General features: G+C 36.9%; 1 protein-coding gene across 1 annotated transcript in view; it reads left to right on the top strand.

Moving 5' to 3' along the window:
* FMN1 (formin 1) overlaps nt 1-19572 on the top strand; it is a 170117-nt gene extending 150545 nt beyond the window's left edge. Inside the window, 4 exon segments of the mRNA XM_042446233.1 lie at nt 2871-2922; nt 6458-6607; nt 15484-15568; nt 17051-19572. Of these exon segments, the coding sequence (XP_042302167.1) occupies nt 2871-2922; nt 6458-6607; nt 15484-15568; nt 17051-17095 (332 nt within the window). The 3' untranslated portion in view covers nt 17096-19572.
* Nucleotides 19573-23394: the final 3822 nt, after the last annotated feature.

Consider the following 23394-nt stretch of genomic DNA (forward strand, 5'->3'; position numbering starts at 1 on the left):
TTATCATAACCATTTTTTCTATGCTGAAGAAAAAAATTACAATTTTAAAATGTCATATTATATCATTATCTTGTTTTTTACATTTTATTTATGTAATGGTAACTATATAATCAATCAGTACAAATACGTGAGCCTTGGAGAGTTACACAGAGAGCTTTGCAGGAAGACGGTCCAACTTAGGATGGTAGCGACATCTGGGTTCAGGGACAACCTCTCACTCTGTGTTAGCTGATCAAACCGAGACCAAGGTGTCTTTCCAAAGGATGGTTTACCATTATCTTTACTGAAAAGACTTAAATAAAGAATTAACGTCCATTTGGACCTTAACTCTTCAGTTTTGAAAAGTGCCCCAAGAGGTCCTGGCTGTACACTTTGTATTGCCTGACTGTCCTGTGTATTGGTTTCTTCTGCTGCTGTTTTGCTTAAAATTTAAAATTTTATTTAATAGCAATAGCCATAGCAAGTACATTTCTATACTGCTTGTCAGTGAACCAACACTCCCTAAGCGTGTGTAAGCCAATTGCCCCCAACAAGATGGGTACTCATTTTACCAACTTAAGAAAGGATGGAGGACTGTGTGGACCCTGAAGGTCTGTCTGGGATTGAGCTCACAACCTTGTGGCTGTGAGTGGCTGCAGTACCAGCATTTAACCACCAGGGCTCCTTAAACCATTCTTTTCTTACTGTAACGGTGAATTACAGAGAAATTAGGAGAATTTGATACCTGCTATGGATAAGTAGATAGGACTTTTAATGCAAGACAGTCTTAGTTCTGGACTATAGAGTTTATTTTCTGTTTTAATTAGGTTTCTTAAGGCCCTGTACACACCGGCCTGAAAGGCTAGCATGGGAGCAGAGTCAAGGCATAGCATCCTCACAACACATGCCCAATTCCGCCCCCCCCTCCCCAGAGCACCTTGACACAGCGTGCCACTCCACACGGCATGTGGTGTCATGGCATGCCTCCAGCACTGCATCCATACGATGCATCCATATGATGCAGTGCTAAAAGAGTGCCATATACCCGTGCTGCCATGGCTATGGCGCCCTTTCAAAAGGCCGGATTGGGGCCATGACATGGCCCTGATCCAGCTAGGAAAGGGGGGGCAGTCTGTCAAACCCCTAAGATTGGTTTCAAAAAGTATACATTCAAAAGTTAAACATTTTGACTGAGACTTCTTGCATGAATTCTAATGCACGCACATAATAGTATGCATTAGATTCCCAATACACTTCAGCTGTCCGAATGTGTGAAGAGGAATGCATATACATAATTGCTTTCTCCCTCTGAAGAGTCTATATAATTTCAAAGAATGGAATTCATTAAAACAACAGAAACTGAAGTACTTATTTCAGTAGGGTGTGAAAGTGTTCATTTGTTGGTCTGTAATGTGCCCTTTCTCTTGTTAGTTTTGCTACATCATATCAAAATGACTATGTTTATGGAATTTGTAATCAATAATCTTCTAGCTAGGTTTATATTCCTATTATTATTAGAAACATAATATTCTATCCTGAAATCATTTCTGTGTGACATTTTTATTTTGCTTGATGGTGTATGATTGTCATCCATTGTGACAGCAACTCTCATTGAATTACTGGGTGATGTAATACTGGGGTCTGTAACAAATGGCACCCATAAGCATCAAGGTGCCATAGGAGTAATCTCAGACATCCACTGGACTATTTTCTTTCTCCTTATTACTCAAGGAGTGCTTCTTTCCATTGACTTGCGTGAGAAAGGATCTGTTATGTCACTAAATAAATGGCATTAATGATATATTCTATGGAAAAGAAATTCCCCCTGAAATTCAGTTGTTATATGACATAGCTCCCTGCCTTGTGCTTGAGAGAGTGTGTCACATTAAAGTTCCAGAAGAGATTTCCCAGGAGATTCATTTTTGGTTAGAATGGATAAAAGAGCACATCTTTCTCTCCTGGTATGAGTCCAAACTGTTTGAATAAATGGATTGTGTCTCTTGTCAGGAACTGAAGGATCTTTCTTTGATACCTCCAGTCCTGGAAAAGATCTTTGTTGGCATCTCTATATTTGTCCTTTCTAGCAGGAAAAGAGCAGCATTTTGAAATTCCATTGTGAACCATAGCTTTGACTGTTTTATGACAGTTGTGCATTATGCTTACAATAAAAAATAAATGTCTTCCCAAAGACTTCTGTGTTTCATAAAGGAATGAATCAAAAGTCCTGAATTACTGGAAATCTGGAGCTTAAGTGGGGGACATTATTGAATGTTCATTATAAAGGGAACATTCAGACATCAATTTGGAAGTGGGACAAATGGGTTTCAGGTAATAAAGCAACAGTACCCCCATACCACACTAATATCTAACTATCCTTCCTCTTCACATACCATGTAGCAGCAATTGTGGAACAAACAATCAGTAGCAGGAAAACATGATGAGTTTGCAAGAAGGTACTTGTTCAGCTATCTTGGTGTGCTCACTTTCAGCATGAAGTAGCTAAATGGAAAGGAAGGAAACATTTGTTTTGCATGTCCTCACTTGTGAATGAGATGCAATTTATAATGAGGTAGCACCCTTCTCACAAATAGAGCACGTCTTTAGAGCTGCATGTGCTTCTAGTGGAGTTCAGAGCCCAGAGAATGTTTGTACACACACTTCTTAGATGGGGTTGGGCTTCACAATCCAAGCACATTTTCAGGACACAGTGATCTAAGAAAGCATCTCTTCTCCCTCCAAAATCCTGTACAGTTGTACACTGTACTGTCAGCACTGTAATACTCAAAACAGTCCACTTTGGTACAAGACAATGTGAAATTTAAAACATCTTTAAATATAAAGATTTATATTTATGTGATCTGATTTATGAAATGATTTTTTTTTTTTTGTAGCTGTAGAAGAACACAAGACCGAAGAGAGCCATTTGGAGAGTGTACAAAAGTGGTAAGCTTCTCAGTTTCTTTAACATTATGCATTATATTTACCAGAAGCTCCTTTTTCATCTTGAAATGCATTTCAGTGAGTTTAAATGTAACTTAATTTGCAATAACATGTGTTATTTTGAATATATTCTCACACCTCCAACATTTTCATGTACTTATCTTCAGGAATAAACTCCATAATGGAGTCTTGATAGACTTTCTAGACAAAACAGCTCATTAGTTATTTTGACAAAACAGTTCTTATCCAATTTAAAAAATGTGTTGAATCAATATGCAGAAAGGAGAGAGAGAGAGAGCACTTTGGCCCTACCTCCTTCTGTCTCCAATTCTGCCACTTGCTTCATGTGAAAACGAGTAATTCTAAATATGAGAGCTATCCTATGCATTGATGCTCTCTGGGTGATTGGAAACACCAATTTTTTTTAAAGGAAGCAATATGATGAGAGCAATGAAACTGAAGACAAAGGAGCAGACCTAGCACTGTCACCTCCTCACATGTTGATTTGACATTCTTTTTCATTGAAGTGGATAGGGCTAGGATGCTCTACTATGCACTCCAGATTGGAGTTTGTTTGTTTTTTTATTGATTAAAAATTTCACATATAATATAATAAGATAGTAGAGATACAAATTCTAGTAATAAAGCTGTAAATTATGCTCTTCCAGTATCTGCCCATTTCAACAAACACAGTCTACTTCAGAAGGTATTATGAATACAAAGCTTGTACATACAGTGATTCAGAAATATTAATATGCTAATGAGCTTAGATTCCAAAATGTGGAAAACTCTCCTCAAAACATCAATTAAGGCAACAAAACACAGACATTCAAAGTTAGGGAGTTACAGTTTGAGAGTACTAACATTCAAGTGATTGCAGTTCAACATAAATAAAAGAACAATGCTTGCAAAATAGAAAAGGAAATAGAAAATGAATAACAATCATGAACAAATCCAATATATAAATACCAATTATCTCGCAATTATATTTACAGAAGGTTTTTGTTTTTCTTTTAAGAGGCTGGGGAGAGCAAGTAATTGTATGGTCCAGCAACGGTTTTATCACATAATAGGTTATTTGTTTATCAAAAAGAGCATCTAGGTAAATGCTGTCGTAGTTGTAATTGTAAAAAAATTAAATTTGAAAAATCTAAGGCCTTTCAAAGAACCTGTTGAAATTGTGGCTTTTAGTATACATCGCCTGTGGCATATTGTTCCAAGCCAGGATAGTTGCTGACTTCTACGATAGAAGAGTGTGCTTCCACACACAATTGTAGAAGCTTTCTGTCTCCGTGTGCAATTGCAGTACCCTCTCCTGCCTAGAACACCTACTTCCCCAGGGCCCTCTAATTTCAGGACTCACTTTCAGAGCAGCATGAAGGGCTTTGATAGTTAGAAGCTTTAAAAGCCTCACTACATACACATAAAACTAATATACAGCGAAAAATAATGATTCCCCATTCTGAAACTATATTGCAGAACTTTGATGATTGCTTTTGCAAACAACTAGTATACAATTGGCCCTCCACATTTGCAGATTTGACTTTTGCAGATTTGATTATTTGTGGATTCGATTAATATGTTCTCTCTAGGAATCTCTAGGTCATCCAGTACAACTCTTCCAGAGGTTGACCATAGAGTCACACAGCAGAACCTAGAGGTTCCTAGAGAAAACACTTCTCTAGGCATCTGTAGGTCCTCCTGTACAATTCTGTAGTCATCTTCCACCAGATGTTAGCCACAGAGTTATGCTGGAGAATCTAGAGATTCCTAAAAAGGTATTCTATCAGGTTTAAAAAAAATGTTATTTATTTAACCCAAGAGGACAGTTTTCCGCTTTCACAGGGGTCCTGCACCCCTAATTCCAGTGAATATGGAGGGCCAACTGTAATGACATGCTGAAACCATATTTAAAAGAGCAGTGGTTGGATGACACTTTGTGGCCCAGAGCATCATCCTACTACTATGCCATTATGGATTTCTTCAGCGTATCATTATATTTTTTCTCAAAATTCACTTTCCAAGCTCTCCTAGAAAGACAGATATTGTAAAATGAATGATATAATTTTCAAATATTAAAAATTAATTAATGATGAAGAGAAGACTTTCACTCCAGCAATTTGCTGAGTCCAGAATCATTTATGGAGCTGTCTCCTTACTGGTGAAATGCTCGCTGGTAAAATGCTCACATACCTTTGCAGAGATGTTTCCCTTTTGCTTCTTCTCCCCTTTTGAGGGGGGTGGTGGTTCTGTTTTTCTGTTCTGTTTAGGACACAGCTAGACAAGCAGTAATAGCAAGGGAAAAAGGGAAGCCAATGTCACGGTCCTCCTGGACCACGTCTTGTCGATGGGCCAGCTCCAGGGTTGTGACTCTTGACAAATGCACAACTTTTTCACTCCTGGTGCTGGCCCCAAATAAAATCATTTATTTTCAGGGCATTATATCTTTAGACTTAAATGTAATATCAAATGGTGACTTTCCCGTTGCTTCAGATCAGGAGTTGAGAAACCACAGCTCCCAGAGGCTTTTTTGTGAGCATCCAGATTCCCATCAGATCTACCAAAGCCAAGTCCACCCTATTGGAAGGGCAAAAATTGTCCCCCAAATGGCAACAAATAACTCCTAAAGTGGCAAAAAGCAAAGAATCCTGTGAAAATTAGTTGCAGAAGAATGAAAATGGAAACCAGAAGTCACTTCCAAATTCATTTTTACCCATATAATAACAGATTTTCAAACACATATGACTCACCAGAAGAATGTGGGGCAGAATATTTCCTTCTTCCCATTTCAGTTTCTTGCCCTTGCTTTGAATGAACAGATAATAGCTTATATTTTAGTAATAAATGGATAAAACCTATACCTTTTTGTAATTTTAGAAAAAATAGTAATTTATAGAAAATATTCAAAGTGTCTTACAGAGACTACTTAAAAACAGAAACCAGTTCCAGGATAAAATGACACCACAATAAAATAAAGCCAGATAACAACAATATACATGGAAAACAGAAATAATAGTAACAAAAGAGCCAGTATGTTAATATCTTTTAAAGAACAGCATAAATTCATTGTAAAATACAGTCATAAAAACAATTAATTATACAGTTGAAATTAAAAAACAGGATACATAAAAGAACTAAAAATGAGTTTTGTATTGTAGGTAGGACACAAATACATTTGAGGCTTCCCAGCAGAAGAAACTCAAATTTTTAAAAATCAGTGTAAAACAATACAGCTGTTGCTTTATGATCAGAATCTTTAAAATATCTTCTTCTTTTACAATATCTCCTTCCTCACTATCTTATAGTGTGTATTCTGTATGTACCTACCCAAACAGTGTTGTTATTTTTGTTTCAATGCATAAAAAGCAAGTTTGGAAGTTGCACCACATCTACTATTCATTGCTAGTACAGTCCTTAGGTTATGGCAGATTTATGTTAATTGCCAGCCTAGGGTACTGGGTCAGAAATCTGCCCTTAACGAAACTGAACTTCCCCAGTGAGTTTATGTGTTGACAATCTTTTCTCCCCAACACTGCAGCTTTGAAGAAATGGTGGGGTATTTTGGGATAAAGCCAAAATCTGGTGAAAAGGAAACTACGCCAAACTACGTTTTCACGGTGTGGTATGAGTTCTGCAGCGACTTTAAGACCATTTGGAAACGAGAGAGCAAAAACATTTCCAAAGAAAGGTAAGGTTCTAATAAAGTCATTAATACCATTTTTAGAAGTCTGGGAAACTGTTCCTTTTCAAACTCAACAAATTATACTCCCATATTTCACAGGCGTCATTGTTTTCTTTTAGATCAAATGAACATCAAGGAAAGATTATTCCCTCAGGGTAACTAGGAAAATTCACCAAAGGGATGCTGTCCCTGCAAAAAGATAAACACATATAATCTGATAAATTACACTTTCTTAACCCCTTCCAATTACTAGCTAGTAAAATGAAAGCGGAGCTGTGCTAATTTGTAACAGATTGCTTCTCTTTGCATTTTCATGTTGGACTACATTAAATGAGGCGAGATTGCTGTTGTAGACAGGACAGACAAATAAAAGTGAATGCTTTTTCCAGTTAATATACTACACTTGCATCAAAGGGAAGCCTGCAAGATTCAGGCCACACTTAGCACAGTGTTGCAATCCCACACTGAATTTACAGCACCACTTCTAGATATCCTGCTGTGGACATCAAACTCCATGCCGCGGCATCTCCCACCATCTTATGACTGTATTAAGCTTAGTTAAAACTATTTTAAAGACAAACTCACCTCTGAGTTTGATTTTTTTTAAAAAAAATCAAGAATAAGTTGAGCTAATTATTGCACAATTGAGGTTTTTTGTCCTTTATGTGGTAGCTCTTATTGTAATCTGTAATACACTGCATTATAGAAGAAATACATACTGTAAATTACACTTTAGGTGTGATTTGTCTCCTATCAAATTCAGATAGCAGAGTGCCACTCCTGATGTCAAAAGAGCCCACACAAACACAAAAGGAGGGATCAACAGGCTTGGGAGATTTCATAGTTAATTTTGCCTTCCTCTGATGCCCTAAGTCATCCAGTGGATTTCCATGGTTGAGTGGGGATTCAAAACCTATTATTAAAAGTCATAGTCCAGCACTCAATCACTATACCATGCTGGTTTTCCTTTCTTTTATTTGCAGTCATTTATTCTGATCATATTGCTATTTTCTGTTACTATTTGACTGTTATCACCCACTACACTACATGGGCTTTCTAAGGCTCAGACAAAAGCAAACCATTGCTGCCTCTCCTAACTTGTCTGTTCTTTCTCATTAATAACTTTTGCCATCTTGACCACACTTTGATGTTGTTTGGTCACACATATAATATTCAAATATGTTTATCAAGTGATTTGATGAGATACCATGAGTTTTGGTTTAAATTCTGAAAGCTTTTCATTAGCATGTTGGTCAAATATATGTTGTCGTTGTTGTCATGTGCTTTCAAGTAATTACTGATTTATGGAGACCCTGAAATGAATCTTTCATAGGGTTTTCTAATGCTAAGAGTGTGTGATGTGCCCAAAGTCACCCAGTGGGTTTCCATGACTGAACCGGGAACCAAACCACTATACCACACTGGCTTCTCAGTAAATACATCTTTGGCAAACAGTAAAATTGTGTAGGGGGGGTAATATAGACTACATAGTATATAGATTACAAGACTGGACCCAGACTTGATTCCCATTCATAAGAAGGACTGGAATCCATTGGTGGCTTCTACTGAAGAAATGAAGAGTTGGTAATTGAAGGTTCTACATTCCTCCTGTGCCCAAAATGTTCTCAAGCATCCTGCCGTTTTTCAGGGTCCTTAGAGGAAAAGAGGGATTAGTGACAATGGCCCCCCATTATTCCTCTATCAGGAGTGCTCCATGAGTAGAATTCTGTAAATAATCAGTAGCATGCCAAAATATCACTGACGTCTGATTATGTGATATTTTTGTCATCTGCATTTACATTTTCCATTAATAGACTATTCTGAGGTTATTCTGAGGACAGTGAAATGTCTCTTAAAAGACTTAAGAAAAGATGGTTTGAGTGGCTGTTTTAACCAAGTACTCAGCTGTGCTATAAGAATTTGTTTTGTCTGAAAATGACTTGACTTCTAATGTTAAGAAAAGTGTAGAAATCTAATTAGATTTTTATCAGACATTTTAAGAAAAGGAAACATTTTAAACCATACTGCCTTACACTTAACTCACCATGAAAATAAATTAGCTGCCAATGTAATATAGCTGATTTTCCCCCCAAGACCAAATCTTCATAACACAGAAGAATCTGAGGGTATGCATAAAAATAAACCTTACATATAGCTAATAAATGCATTTAGAATTCAAACCACAACTCAATTAAGCTGAAATTCCTGAATTGTCAAAGTGGCATAAATATATGAAAGGGTGCATTGGATATAGATTGATGGATAAATACAGTCTTAAGTTGAAATGTTTGACTAAATAAAAATAATTTGAGTGATTCATTCAGCAAAATTTTTAATGAAATAGTGCAGCAGTATCATTTTACTTCAGTAAGTATTTTTAATACTACACTGATGTGACATTACATGTCAATATACACAATCATATCATACACAATCAATCAAAACAAGCAAATAGGTCCTTGAACAGATCAAGCCTGAAATACCCCTAGAATCCAAGATTATAAAGTTGAGGATGTAGTACTTTGGCCACATCATCAGAATGCATGACTTGGTAGAAAAAACAATAAAGCTGGGAACGTTTGAGCATAAAAGAGAGAAAGACCGCACACTTCAATTAGGGAGGTCACGGGCCTGAGTCTGCAAAACGTAAGCAGAGCAGTAGAAGACAAGGAGATGTCTCATCTACAGGGACGGCTTAAGTCGTGGTTGACTTGAGGGCATTTAACAGCAACAAACACACAATCATATTAGAGTCTGGGTTTTTTATCTGTAATTTTTTTTAATCAGCTTGATTTTAGTGTAGATATAGTAAAGCTTTGCAGCTTCCATCTTCCTATTTTCAGCTTCCATCTTCCTATTCCTGACAGTAAGAGCTGTTCAACAGTGGAACACGCTCCCTCAGAGTGTAGTGGAATCTCCCTCCTTGGAGTCTTTAAACAGAGGCTAGATGGCCATCTGTTTGGATTTCCTGCATGGCAGGGGGTTGGAGTGGATGGCCCTTGCGGGCTCTTCCAACTCTATTACTCTGTGACTCTATGACTCTATTTCTTAGTTGGGAAGTACCCACTTGTTACTTAGCTGTTGTGGAAGATTCATCTGTCTTCCTCTAAAGAAGCACTTCTGTTAGTGGGACATTACATTTTCTGAGCACTGAAAATACAATATTTTGTACATTTACTTGGAGATGGGGTAGGGAAGTGTGGCCCAAGGGCATTTTAGAAGGTACTTGAGGATCCCCACCCCGCAATGTTGACAGTCAAAAAAAATTATTGTATTCCAAAATGGACACCACAAATGTCCATGTCACAGGAATTGGATGCAATACAATTATATCATCTGCTCAGGTCCACCAGGGTCCTTCAGAGGTCTCAGAGAATTGTTTAATCATTCACCTCTGGCTACAAAATCATAGCCAGATGCTTCTATGAGTCTTCCTGCCGCTCTCCACTAAGCATAAAATGGTCATTGGGAGGGCTTCAGTGACTGTACAATAGGTCTATGGGGAGGGCTTTTGGTCACTGTGCAGGGAAGAAGGGAATACCATCCTCCACAGTGACTACAAATAGACATACACAGCTGTAAGGTTAAATTACATATGCATATGCCACTAATAGCATGCCAGTCCAAGGCTTGTGACTCTGTGATCATAGTAATCAATTAATATAGTATAACTGGAACAGACTGATAGACACACACACACACACACTCACAATTCCAACTTAAATACATAAAATGATGCAGAAAAGCTAAGTTTGGAACATACCGCTGTCATTTGTAGTGTAATTTTCTATACATCTGTTACTACTGAACTACATGAGCACCCTTGGCAGATTCCAAAAATTTGGATCACCACAATGGACTTTGATTTTATGGTGATAGTATATAATGCCAGCAAGCACTTAATATCATTCACTGATTTAAGGTCCAAGCAGTTTTAACTGCTTTTATACTGTATTATGACGTTTGTCATAGTTTTACCTGATGTGAACTGCTTTGATCTCAAGGAAAAGCGGTATATAAATAAACAGTTTGTTATTTTTTATTATTATTATTAATCTGCTAGTAGTTGTGCGGCAAGGTACTGTCTGTGGCTAATAATAAGTCTCTGGGTATCAGATCACTTCATGCCTTAATTCCTATTCTTTCCTCCCTATGCTAAGAATGAAAAGAGGCCACCAGGTTAAGTAAGCAGTGTTGTTTTTTCTTATTAACCCTTGGCACAACTGTAAGTATTCTTGAAAGGGGGGAATTATTCTTTTACTTTATGGAGGCAAAGGTGCATGTTTTTCAAAAATGTTATTTTTAATGTAAAGCTTTTCATATGGCTCTGGATCTTGCACTCAGATTTATTTAGGTATTTATCCATATATTTCTACATTCATTCAAGTTGGAAGGTCTCAAGGTTTGAACATCTGACCTCCCAAAACAGAATTAGGGTATGGATGAGTGATGGTCATTTAATCTAGCATTAAAAATTCAATTACTTGTTTATCTGTAATAAATATCAGATACTCATTTAGTTCTTTCAAACTCTTATATTTTCTTCTGCTCATTTTTCCACATTATATGAAAATGCACTGAAGTTGAAAAGCTTGTTAATATTACGGCTGACACCACCAACCTTTCTTCTCTGTTCCATAGTATATTTTGACCTTCTTTGCACCATGATGAGTGATCCTAATTCTTCTTTTGAAGAGATTCCCCTTACATATGGTCAAATTTCATGGTTTAAACAAACTGCATTCCTTAAGATTCTTCCTCGCCCTCCTTCTCTATTCCAGTTAAAGATTCAAGAATTATTAATGGTCAGTGCCTTCTGTGGAAAATAGATATGAGCTATGTCACTCACAGATTAATGCAACTCATTCAGGTTACACTATCCCACCCTGTAAATTCATAAAAGTATTGACAATTTATAATTTAGGAAGAAAGAGTGTTATGTGGATTAAGCAGGATGCAGGATTAAAGAGTAGATATAAATTTTAATTCATCAAGGATCACTGAGTTTTCACAATAAGGAATGGAGTGTTCCAAACAAAACAAGCAGATAACAACAAATCAATAAAACAATTGAATATAAAGCAAACTTAAGAGTTCTGAAAAAAAAAATAAAGAAAAATTATCCATAAAAGGAATGTATGGCAGTGGACTAAATCTACTGTTGGTTCAAGCAAGAGTAGACTCATTGAAATCATCACAATCAGGATAATAATCAACATCTTCAATTAGTGGCCACCAGTATGTTGCATTCATTTTGGTGAATCTATTATAGATGAGACTAATAATGGATTTAGCCCAGCGAATATCAGTGGTGGTTGGCAGAACACTATGATTGTCTGTATAGCTATTGTGAGTATTCAAGATGGAGCAGTCTGATATTCTGTACATAGAACATGGCCACATAGTCCAAAAAAACCACAAAAAACTATTTTGTACATAATTTGTATTTACTCTGAGACCAAGATTAAAGCCCTCATTGAGTGAATCCGGCTGTCCAGAAATTCATTCTCCAAGATAAGCAAAGTCTGCGTGAGATAATTTTTCCTATGCAGCTTGGAGCAGAACTTCACACAGAAGTCATCTACTAGGTGTTTCTGTCTATGTGCATCCACTCTGCATGTGTGTATACTAGACCCCACGTGTCTACATACCCCAACAATTAGCTCCTATGGTTTTCAATACCATCTATACGTCAATGATACCCAATTGTACTTTTTTTACTCCAGAGCTCTCTTTGAACATTGAACAGCAAGTTTCATCATGCCTCTCTGCTGTATCTGCTTGGATGCTCCATCGTTGTTTGAAACTTAATATGGTTAAAACTGAATTACTTATTTTTACGCCAAAGCCAACTTAGCAGTATTCATTTTCAATTACAGTTAATGACATTTGCCTTCATCCTGTGAAGGAAGTACGTAGCCTTGGCTTTGTTTTCAATTCCTTTTTATCATTCATTCCTCAGAAGCAGACCACAGCCAAGTCATGTTGATTTTTTTCTTTTCAATCTAGCTAAAATCACGTCTTTTTGTTTTAATAACATTGGTTAAAACACATATCAATTTATGTCCTTTGAGGAACATCTCCTTTTCCTCATTCATCAAATACAAGCATCCAGTCTTAAACCACCACCCATTCAACCAGACTTATTTTACCATTTTTATTTTGAAGAACTATCAATGGTTTAACCAAACTGCAAGAAGTTGGATAAGTATATTATTCTTTTCAAGAGTATAGAAGTTTAGATCTACAAGTTACATGGTTCTTGAAATTGTTAGTGAAGTCAAATTATGATGATTCTTTACTGACAGTACCATTTTATCAAGGGATGGAATTCATCAACTTTTTAAAAAGATAGTTCATGGAAGGTTTTATAATCTTGATCCTAGTTCATAGTCTTTATACGTTGCAAAGTAAGACAAATCTGACTAACATTAGAATTCAAAGATATAGCCATGTTAGTCTGTAGAATCAGTACGTAGAAAGATCTTGTGGCACCTTTGAGACTAACTGAAAGAAATTGGCAGCATGAGCTTTTGTAGATCTGAGGAAGTAGACTGAAGTCTAGAAAAGCTCATGCTGCCAATTTCTTTCTTTCAGTTAGTCTCAAAGGTGCTACAAGATCTGACTAACATTAGTCACTTACAACAGTATGTTGATGTCTTTTGAGATATAATCAGTGAATGCCTAATTAATGGTAGGGTATTTCTATATCTCTTATCAGCACATTGCTTAAGAGTGGTTTGAAATGAGACCTCTTGAAAGTAATGTGACTCTTTCCTTAAGCAAGAGTAATGAAGTTACAGACATTAAACAGCTGTTGAAGAACAGTTCTGTACAAATACAGTTTGTATAAGCATTTTACTTTCTTGAAAATCTCTAGCCATGCAGCTAATAAGAAGTAATTACCATCTTATTAACGAATAAAAATGGCAGGAAAGTACTCTGGCTTTATAAATCACACACAAATTTCCAATATTAAGTCATATTAGATTCTGCCCAAGGTACAGAAAACAGGATGGGTCTATAGAAACAGAATCAAGCATACTTCTTAGCTGTTTGCTTAGTTGTTTTAAATGTACTTACCTCAGTGGTGTCCTCTTTACCCCTTCCCTTATGAATGCATAGTTGCCCTACATTTACCCATAGTCAAAGCCAAAAACACTTTTGGAATGAAAGCCAAAGCCTACCTACTATACAAAGCCTGCATAGTTTGTCCTTGCCAACATTGGTCCCACAATTATTATGGTGCATTTCTTTTTTTTATCCTCATCTGCAAGCATGACAAGTATGTAGTTAGTAAATAAAATAAAAATAAGAGGAAAATCCAAGCTAGTAATCTTGAGAACAGGCTTACTTATCTGCTATGTGGAAAGAAATGGGGCCATTTATGGATGGTGAGCCAGGTCAATTGCTGTAATACTAAATCCACATTCCTGAATTCCAGTGCAGAGAACCCTGCATGCAGTAAAAGACTATAACAGAAATTTCAACATCAGTTGCAAGCGCTCTCCTTGCAGTCCCTTCCCTCCTCTAACAAATTCCCCCTTCCTGCCATCACAATGGTTAAGGGATGTGTTAAGGCTAACCAAGTTTCCTGTTGAATTATGATTCTTAATGAGCTTTAAACTTCGGATCAATATGGGAGGGAAAACATTTTGTCCAATTTAGGCAAGAATTCTTGCCTAAATTCACAGCTAAATGGAGCTGTAATGATACTGGATTAGGGAGCCAGCATGGCATGGTGGTTTGAGTGTTGGATGGTGATTCTAGAGACCAGGATTCAGTTCCCAGCTCAGCTGTGAAACCCAGTAAGTAGCCTTGGGCAAGTCACATTCTCTCAGCCTCAGGAGGAGACAATGGCAAACCTCCTTTGAACTAATCTACTTCCTCAGATGCATGGAGTGAACTGCTGCCCAGGAAGAACCTTTGTATAAATACCCATAGAAATGTACAGCTTGTGGGTATGATGATGAGGTGACAACTACAGTTTTAACTATGGTCATTGAGGGACAAAGGCAGGAGGAAAGATGTTGCCTAAGGCCAGGGTAGGTGGATGATCATATGAATGATGAAAGGAGTTTTGGAATGTGGTTGCGTGCAGACTGGGAACCAGAAAAGAGATACTGTATGATAAACTGGCCATGAACAAGTTATTATAAACTATTATTTGAACTGTCATTCCAAAAAAAACAGGATTGAAAGTCAGAAATTACAGAATGATCCTGAATTGTGGTATTGTGTTGTAAGAATATTAGAAAGCAAAATGTATAAATTAGGATGTAAATATAAACTATGATTTGGTTAAAACATAAAATAATTAATGCTTGAATGTGAGGCTTGGTTACAGTCTTCCAGATCATGGCTCTACATCTTGGATCTAGATATTACAATGTTCTTATAATATCTACCTACAACTTTGTGAGGTGTATCAATATTATTAAGGCAGGGAAATGTCACTTATGTGATTGGTTCCTGTGTTTTTTGTTTTTGTTTTTTTACTAAAGGGCAACTGTGGGGAGTAACTTGAATTGAGACCATAACATGTAAGAGGGTTTTAATTCTTTGTATCCACTATGTTCCCAATCTATATTATACCTCTCCCATGGCTGCTATTTGCTCCAGGAGGAAAGCTGCCATTGGTGCCAATCAGAGCTTCTTTCATTATATCATTGGCTCCAAGAGTTGTGGTTTCAGTTATTAATACCGTCACCATTCTTATTAGAAAATAGTAGTCTTTTTAATCCTTTTGAAGTTGGCTTATCTACTTGCTTGGAATTTAGGCATGTTGACTTACCAGTCACTATTGAAAAGCAGCTTTCACATACCAAACAAATGCCATTTCTATTTCACTAAAAAGATCTGTTGTGTGTTTTTTCTTTCAGACTCAAAATGGCACAAGAATCAGTGAGCAAGTTAACTGCTGAAAAGAAAGTGGAAACCAAGAGAATCAACCCTACTGCCAGTCTGGTATGTTGTGTACCCACAAAGACTCTAGTTTCTTGTTAAATATAGCTAATTGTAGCATTTTAATTCATTCAGAAGCTGATTGCTTTTACATTCTTTTCATATACAGAGTATATATTTTCAAAGCCTTTTTTGTAGGGTCCAATTCACAAAATCTTTGAGGTGCTAAATTCAGGGTGTCTCTACAGAGACCCAGGAGAACATCCTGGAAGAAAATTACTCCTTAAGGTGTCTGGGTTCTGTCACCTCTCTCTCTCTCTTCTCATTCTCATTGGTTGGTGTCTTTCTTTCATTCTATACTATGTACCCTAAATAATCCCAGGCACTGGTTTTCCAGGGTTAATGATTTTGAATTTGTGAAAAAGGGAGACGTAGGCTAGATAAGCAGCAACAGGGCATTATTATCATTTTCCTACATTTGTCACTCTGTTTATCTGTTAACAAGCCTGGCTTACTGGGTTGTATCCAGTGGAGGCTGCTGTCTTTTTTTGTGTGTGTACATAGACAAATGGAACATTCTTTTGCCATATTTGGATGCAACCAATAGTGGCCAGCCAAATAAAAGTGGCTCCAATTTAGCAGCAATAAATGTAAACTTAGAGGTACTGACATTTATTATTGAGACATCCTGGAGTAACAGACCAAGCATTTGACTGATTCTGGAAGAGAGAATGTCATTTATCAGCCTCAACAATTAATGTATGGATTTCTGGACCATAGTGGTTTCACTTCACAAGCACCTATACAGAGGTAGTTCTCCATACCAGGACATACTTTCCCATTCTTTTGTATCATCAAGGGAGTTCTCAGCATGTCCATCATATTGTCTCTCTTTGTAGGAAAGGGGGTTCTGCACATCATATCTCTATTTTTTTTTTTATTTGCTTCTACAACTACACATACAGTCAGCTTTCCATATCCACAGATTTTGCAGCCACAGATTCAACCATCCACAGCTTGAAGATTTTTTTTTTAATTCCCAAAAGAAAAATCTTGATTTTGCCATTTTATATACAGGACACCATTTCACTTTGCCATTGTATACAATGGGACTTGAGCATCTGCAGATTTTGGTATCCATGGGGGAGGGGGGTTCCTGGAATCAAACTCCAGTGGACACCAAGGGCCTAATGTACATATGTTTTTCCTTCTCCAAATTTCTTATTTGCATTCACATTGCTGATCTTTACAGTAATAGATTATTAGCTTATCTTAATTTTAGATGAATTGAGATCTTCCAGAATCCAATGGAAATATCTTTTGGATAAATATTTGAAACATGCTTGTATTAAAATTTGCGATTCTCATCTTGGTATGGCACTTCAGGAATTAATTTTATATAAAGGGGAAAAAGGTTATGTCTACTATGGTTTTGTACCGCTCCATTCTTCAAGGCTGCTAGACCACATGCTCTCTGCAATTTGAGAACAGATGGAAAATTAAAGAAAAGAATGATAATAAAGTTCCTTTTTTCTTAAACAACAGAAAGAAAGACTACGTCAGAAAGAAGCCAGTGTGACCACCAACTGAAAGAAGACACATGAAAATAATGACAGTGTGATTTAATACCTTGCATGATGCTTCATTCTGCCCATTCCCTAGGGAGCACCTTATTTTAGATGTTATGAAGTTCTGCTTTGCTCTTCTCTTCCTCAGACAATCCACAAAAGACTTCTCAATCCCTTGGTTTGTACAGAAGAGGGAATACTAAGAAGTTTGTTTACATGGGTATTATGAAGGGTTTTGTAATAGCCCTTCCTTATGTGGCTTAAACACAACTCTTTTCCTAAATGTTCTTTGAAGTACTCTATGCAAAATGCACTGATGTAGAAGAGAGAAAACCTTGTTTTTATGCAGTTAAGTGAATAGCTGCTTTCCAGCTCCAGTAGAAATTTATATTGGCTTGCATAAGCCTTTTGAACTCAATGTTGGTAGACTACAGGGTTTTATTGAGTCAATAGCTGCTTAAAACACATTTGATGGCATCCAAAGGATTAACTTTACCATCTCAAAAATGGTGGAGGTTAAGTGTATCAGGTGGCTTCTGTATTTTATTACAAGTATTTTTATAGGAAACTAGTCTATGCCATAAAAGTAGAAATAATATTTTTGCACATGTGAAGAGAGAAATCACCTCAAAATATTTTATCCTGCTTTTAAATAATTTAAACATAATATAAGTTGTACATCCATTAATGTTTGAGGTTTTGTTCCTATTACCATCTTCACTGAAAATGAACACTTTCCATACCAAGAGGAGGTCAAGCTAGCAATGTTCAAGAATGCTTTATTTATAATCATCTAGCTGCTGATATTTTAAATCCATTATTTATCCTTAATCTATGCCAAAGCCTATATTCTTTGATAGTCAGCACTTTTGTATAACTGATCTTTAGAAAATGTTTACATCATCTTGGTGTGTGTATGTATGTGTGTTAGAGAAAATACAGACACACAAACACTTGTACATATGTTGCTCATATAGTTAGGTCTCAATCCATGGTGTGGTGGCAGAACCGATGCTATTGAACCTTCTTCTCCTCCTTGCCTTGCCCATGCAGTACTTTGGCATTGCACACACACACACACACACACACACACACACACACACAATTTCTGGACCATTTCCAAGCCTGCTGGTGCAGTGACAGGGAGAGCCTGCAGTGGAGAAGAGAGATAACTCCCTTTCTGATCTGACTTGAGAATTGCTGCTTACAGAAGCATGTACTTCGTTGGATCCTGGCCCTTAGATCCTGAATAGGAAGAAATACAGGATTAATCTCTCACTTGTTACTATTACAACTCATGTCCAATGTCATGTAGAAAATCAGGTGTGTCAAGGTATCTCCTCGATAAGTTGTTGCTGGGAGAAGTTTAAGGGGTCACAGCATAAGACCCTTAGTGCAGTGTCTGCAATGAAACATTGAGCAAAACAAAATAGTGAAAATTCTCAAAATACTGAATTATCAAAGGTAATTAAATGTAAGCCAAATGGTTGACTCAAGAACTAGAACAAGTGTTTACCAGGAAGGAAAGGCCATGTTTCTATGTCCTAGAGAAGGTACCAACATTTTCTTGGAGAGAAAATGATATCTAACAGCAGTCTGTTTTCTTCTTCGGTTCCTACGTCTACTGAAAGATACCTCTTGTGTGTCTGGGTCGTCATGAATGCCCTAATGCAGATGTCTATTCTCTTCATTTAGATTTGTTGTACAGAATTAAAAACTGAAAGAAGTGTCCACAGAATAGACAGGGTTTTGTTTTCTTTTTCTTTTTATTGTTTTAGAAAGTACCCAATGTCCAGATATAACACAAATTACACTACAGTCATTAGTTCTGAAGTTAGGATATATTAAATTGAGTAAGGAACATAGAAGAAAATAATAAATAGGACTAGTCAGATGCAGTAAAAAACCAAAAGCCCTATCTCATGACAAATGAAAGCCAAGACGGGGGCAGCAGAAAAGTGGTTTTCTCCTTGCCCCACCTCTTGCTGTCATAGTACTTCCCTCTCCTTCCCAAGGGAAATAGTCATAAAAACATGCATTTTGCCAAATGGATTTTTCCAGCATGACAAAAGACATGCTTTTTTTTTACCATCTCCCTCAGAAAGAGAATGGAAATGCTACAACAGCAGTCAGAGAGGCAAGGAGAAAGCCACTTTTCTGCTGCTCCATGTTGGCTTTCTTTTGTCACACGATAAGGCTCCAAGACAAGATAGATACAAACTTGGTGTTAGCAAGACTTCAAATGTCTTGCTTTTAAAAAAGTAATGTAGTTGTAAGAGCAAACTATGTGAAAGACTTAATATGTCACTTCCTATTTATCTTATCCCAGAAAAATTAAAGGGAGAAATCCTACGGTACCATATCTTATACTTGGAATTGATGGGTTGTAGTTGTCAATATTCAGTTAAGCTATTCTGAATATGAAGCAATTGTAAATATTACAGTGCAGGAAATTCTGATGAAAAATTTGAGGTATTTCTAATAATAATAATAATAATAATAATAATAATAATAGATTTATTTCTAGCCCGCCCAATCACGAAGAATCCGGGCAGGTTACAACAATAAAACACAACAAATTACAATAGAGTTAAAAAATCAAACCCTAGACCTACCACCACCTCCCATTCCCAGTACTAAAACAGAATTAAACAGTAATAATATTAAAACATTTAAAACATTAAAAGCATTAAAAACATTGAACAAACAAAAAATAGGCAGAAACATTGGCGGGGGGAAATAGACAGATGAGGGGACAAATATCTCTGTATCTGGGGAGGGTAACTAAGTTGGAAAGGCCTGCCGGAAGAGATCCGTCTTGAGTGCTTTCTTGAAAGCTGCCAGAGTGGAAATATAGCTGTAGAAGCTTCCATGTTAAAGGGAAGCATGTATTAAAAATTCAGTCTGTTTGGGTGAAGTACAGGATTGGGAAAGATGCAATATCATCAGAAATGCAGACCAAATTAGTAATATGTTTTAGAAACACCAAAGAGTATAAATTAAACTAGTCATGATAATGATAATACAAGGAGCTCCTCTGGCAATTTAATAACATGCATTGTAAAAAGAGAAAACATGAAGAAAAATATCACTGAATTATGTAACAGAAATAGATGGGCAGACACACATTCTGTATCTATATCTTTAAGATACACATATGCATAGCAAACATTTAAAACCTATTAACAATCACAGTAGTATTTTTAGATCTGCTGAAAATATTCTGGGTCAATCCATCTATTCTGTAACAAGGAAAGTAACACTAAATCATCAGGTGACTTGATTTGAGGCCACTAACACTGATGATCATATAGTTGTTCGCTGGCAGTAAAAAGGTATTACTAAAATAGACTAGATTCATGAGAGCTTAATGGGTGACATTTAGCAACTGAATCTGATCCAAAACATTATTCCAATTTTAGTCTCAACGAAGGAAGACACATAGAAATCAATACATGTGCATGGTGACACACAAGCCCAGTTCATTTCAACTGGTCTCTTGTAGTTGGAATTGGAATTAGATTTTGTTTTCTGGGATACTCTAAAGGTACCAGATTCCTTCTGATTTTAGAAGCTAAGTAGGATCAGCTTTGGTTAGTATTTAGATGGAAGACCACCAGTGAATACTGTGTAGAATATATAGGATATACTGTAGCATATATTTTAGAGGAAGGAACTGACAAAATCACCTCTGAGTATTCTTTGCTCAAGAAAATCATATAAAATTCATGGGGTCGCCATAAATCAGCAAGTGCAGTGAAGGCGCACACACAGGCATATGGTAGTTTGACACAGAATGTTTAAAGAGCCTGACTTCTATCAGAAGGCTATGTTACGTAAAAAATTATATGGAAGATGAGGGGAAGAACCCAATTTAGAGATTTCAGCACCAGATTCACAATCTAGATTTTGTGGCTGTTGTACTCTGTCAGTGAGGGAAGTAATAAGCATTTTGTAATTCACAATTTGTATTGTTGTTTGCTATCAAGTCAGCTTTGACTTATGACAACACTATGATCACTAATTTACAACATAGGTTATGCACTGAGAACAATGGGACATAAAATTTAAAGTGTCATCTGAGATTAGTTATAGTCCCTCATGTATATATGTAGAAAAATGTACAGTGAATATGGCTGAAATCAGAAGACTGAGTGAATGCCCAGAACTGTCTACAGCAGTAGTTCCCAAACTGTGCTCTTTAAGGGATTTTGGACTTCAGCTCCCAGAATCCCAGACTATTGGCCAACATGGCTGAGGCTTCTGGGAGCTGGCATCCAAAATCTGTTAAAGTGCACAGTTTGGGGACCACTGGTCTACAAAGTGCCTATGACTGCTTGGTATGTCAATCCATATTGTTATGCCAGGAGGTGTGAAATATCTTACTACAATATTATACCTTATCCAAAGATACAGGAGATGAATCCCCCACCAGGGAGGACAGTACATATAAATCAGGTGTACACTGTGTCATTTACTATGACACAGAAAATTGTCTGTCTCACCCTATTTAATATCAGATCAGTTGGTAATGAGTTGAGGCTGAACTATCAGCTGCACAGTTTATGCTGGACTTCAGTAATCTCATGGCCTGCAGCTACACCAAGTGTGATAGGAGTTGTATTCCAAAGCACCTAGAAGTGGCAAGGTGGAGAAGGCTGTTGACATTACAACAAATAGAAGAAGCTGTGTTCTCCTTAGTCCTTTATGTGGCATAATACACAACATCTTAATTTGTTGCTGCTGCTGCTGCTGCTACAATTTATGCTCAGAAAAGACACATATGCTAAGAGAAGACAATAAAACACCACATCATTCAGCTCAAGTTATTTTCTGCCGTTGTTATATGTAACAATTAGCCTTGTTCAGTCCAAAATTATAATTGAAAAAGGTAGTACTACAGAAATGCAAGCACCAAAGTGTGTGTTAATATTTTGGAACTCAGAATGGAAGCATTATATTGCTGGCTGGTCCTCTTTAATGCTTTTTAGAATGAAACAGTTTATTTTGTATTGCTGAGAGAGAGTTTAATAATCTAAATTATAATGCACTTGAATCTGGAGAATCTACTATGCAAGGGAAACACAGCTGTTCAAGCCTGGGGAGAAAATATTCCCTGCTCATACCCATTAGGAGGCTTCCATACCTTCTGAAAACTTACATTAGAGGAATGTCTGGCCTTGCTCATTGACTGGTATACGATCCACCCCAATGTGATCAAGTGTGTTTTGCACATATAGCAAAATATTGGGATCCCAGACATTGTATTTTGTTATTCTACTAATGAACATGTGAAATATTACAATTGTTTTGTCATGATTGACCTGTTTTTTGTTTTGTTTTGTTTTGTTTTTGCTGTACTTTGGAGAGTTGCGATATCAGAGTATATTTATACAATCTGGAAATGAGGGAGTGGGAGGGAGGTGCAAAGCTGTACATTGGTGAATATGAAAATTAAAAAAAACAATATTTTAAAAATGTAACTGATTCATCCTTTGTAAGCAATGCAGAGTAAAATATGTGCAAAATATTTTTACAATTTGTTGTCATGTGTATTTTAAATATTCAGCATGAATGTTGTGGATGATCAAAAAAAGATTTTGCAGGTTACATATTTATTATTTTCATAAAAAGCATTAGGCGACAGCATAGTCTGAGCACTGGACTATGACTCTGGAGACCAGGGTTCAAATCCCACTCAGCCATGCAAACCCACTGGATGACCTTAGGTGGGTCAAACATTCTCAGCCTCAGAAAACCTATTTTAGATTCACCATAGGGTCTCCATAAGTCAGAAATAACTTGAAGGCACACAACAACAAACAACAAAAGCTGTTGGATCCAGGTTTGGAGCCTCCTGTTACAGAAGGGCAGACTGCCCCATAGAGACTGCCACTTCTGGAAAGGAAGTTCATTTTTGCCAGTTCCCCAACTGTTCCAGAAGGTCCTCCAACTCTCTAAAGCATATCTTCAAAGGAAGCAGGAAAAAGGTAGAATTGGCAAACATTATTTTTCCTCATTATTGGGCACACAGGTTCTTTAACTAACACTGGACAATATTTCTTCAAAGACAGCCAGGATCTGAGATCCTGTATCATCAAACATAGTATAAAGATTCCACAGGTGGAACTATACTGTAGCTCCCCTCCACTCTCCAGGACTCACTGTTTTTCTGCAATAGCCTCCTCTCCGTGGTCATTCAGTAGTTGGTGGTGAGTGGAGAAGACTGGAAAAGAGTCTGGCTGTGTTCCCATATTCAATTGCAAACCAATGACATCAACCACTTGAGAGCCAGCATAGTTAATGTAATCATTCTATACT

Source organism: Sceloporus undulatus, chromosome 1 (assembly GCF_019175285.1).
Source record: "Sceloporus undulatus isolate JIND9_A2432 ecotype Alabama chromosome 1, SceUnd_v1.1, whole genome shotgun sequence".
Taxonomy (NCBI): domain Eukaryota; kingdom Metazoa; phylum Chordata; class Lepidosauria; order Squamata; family Phrynosomatidae; genus Sceloporus; species Sceloporus undulatus.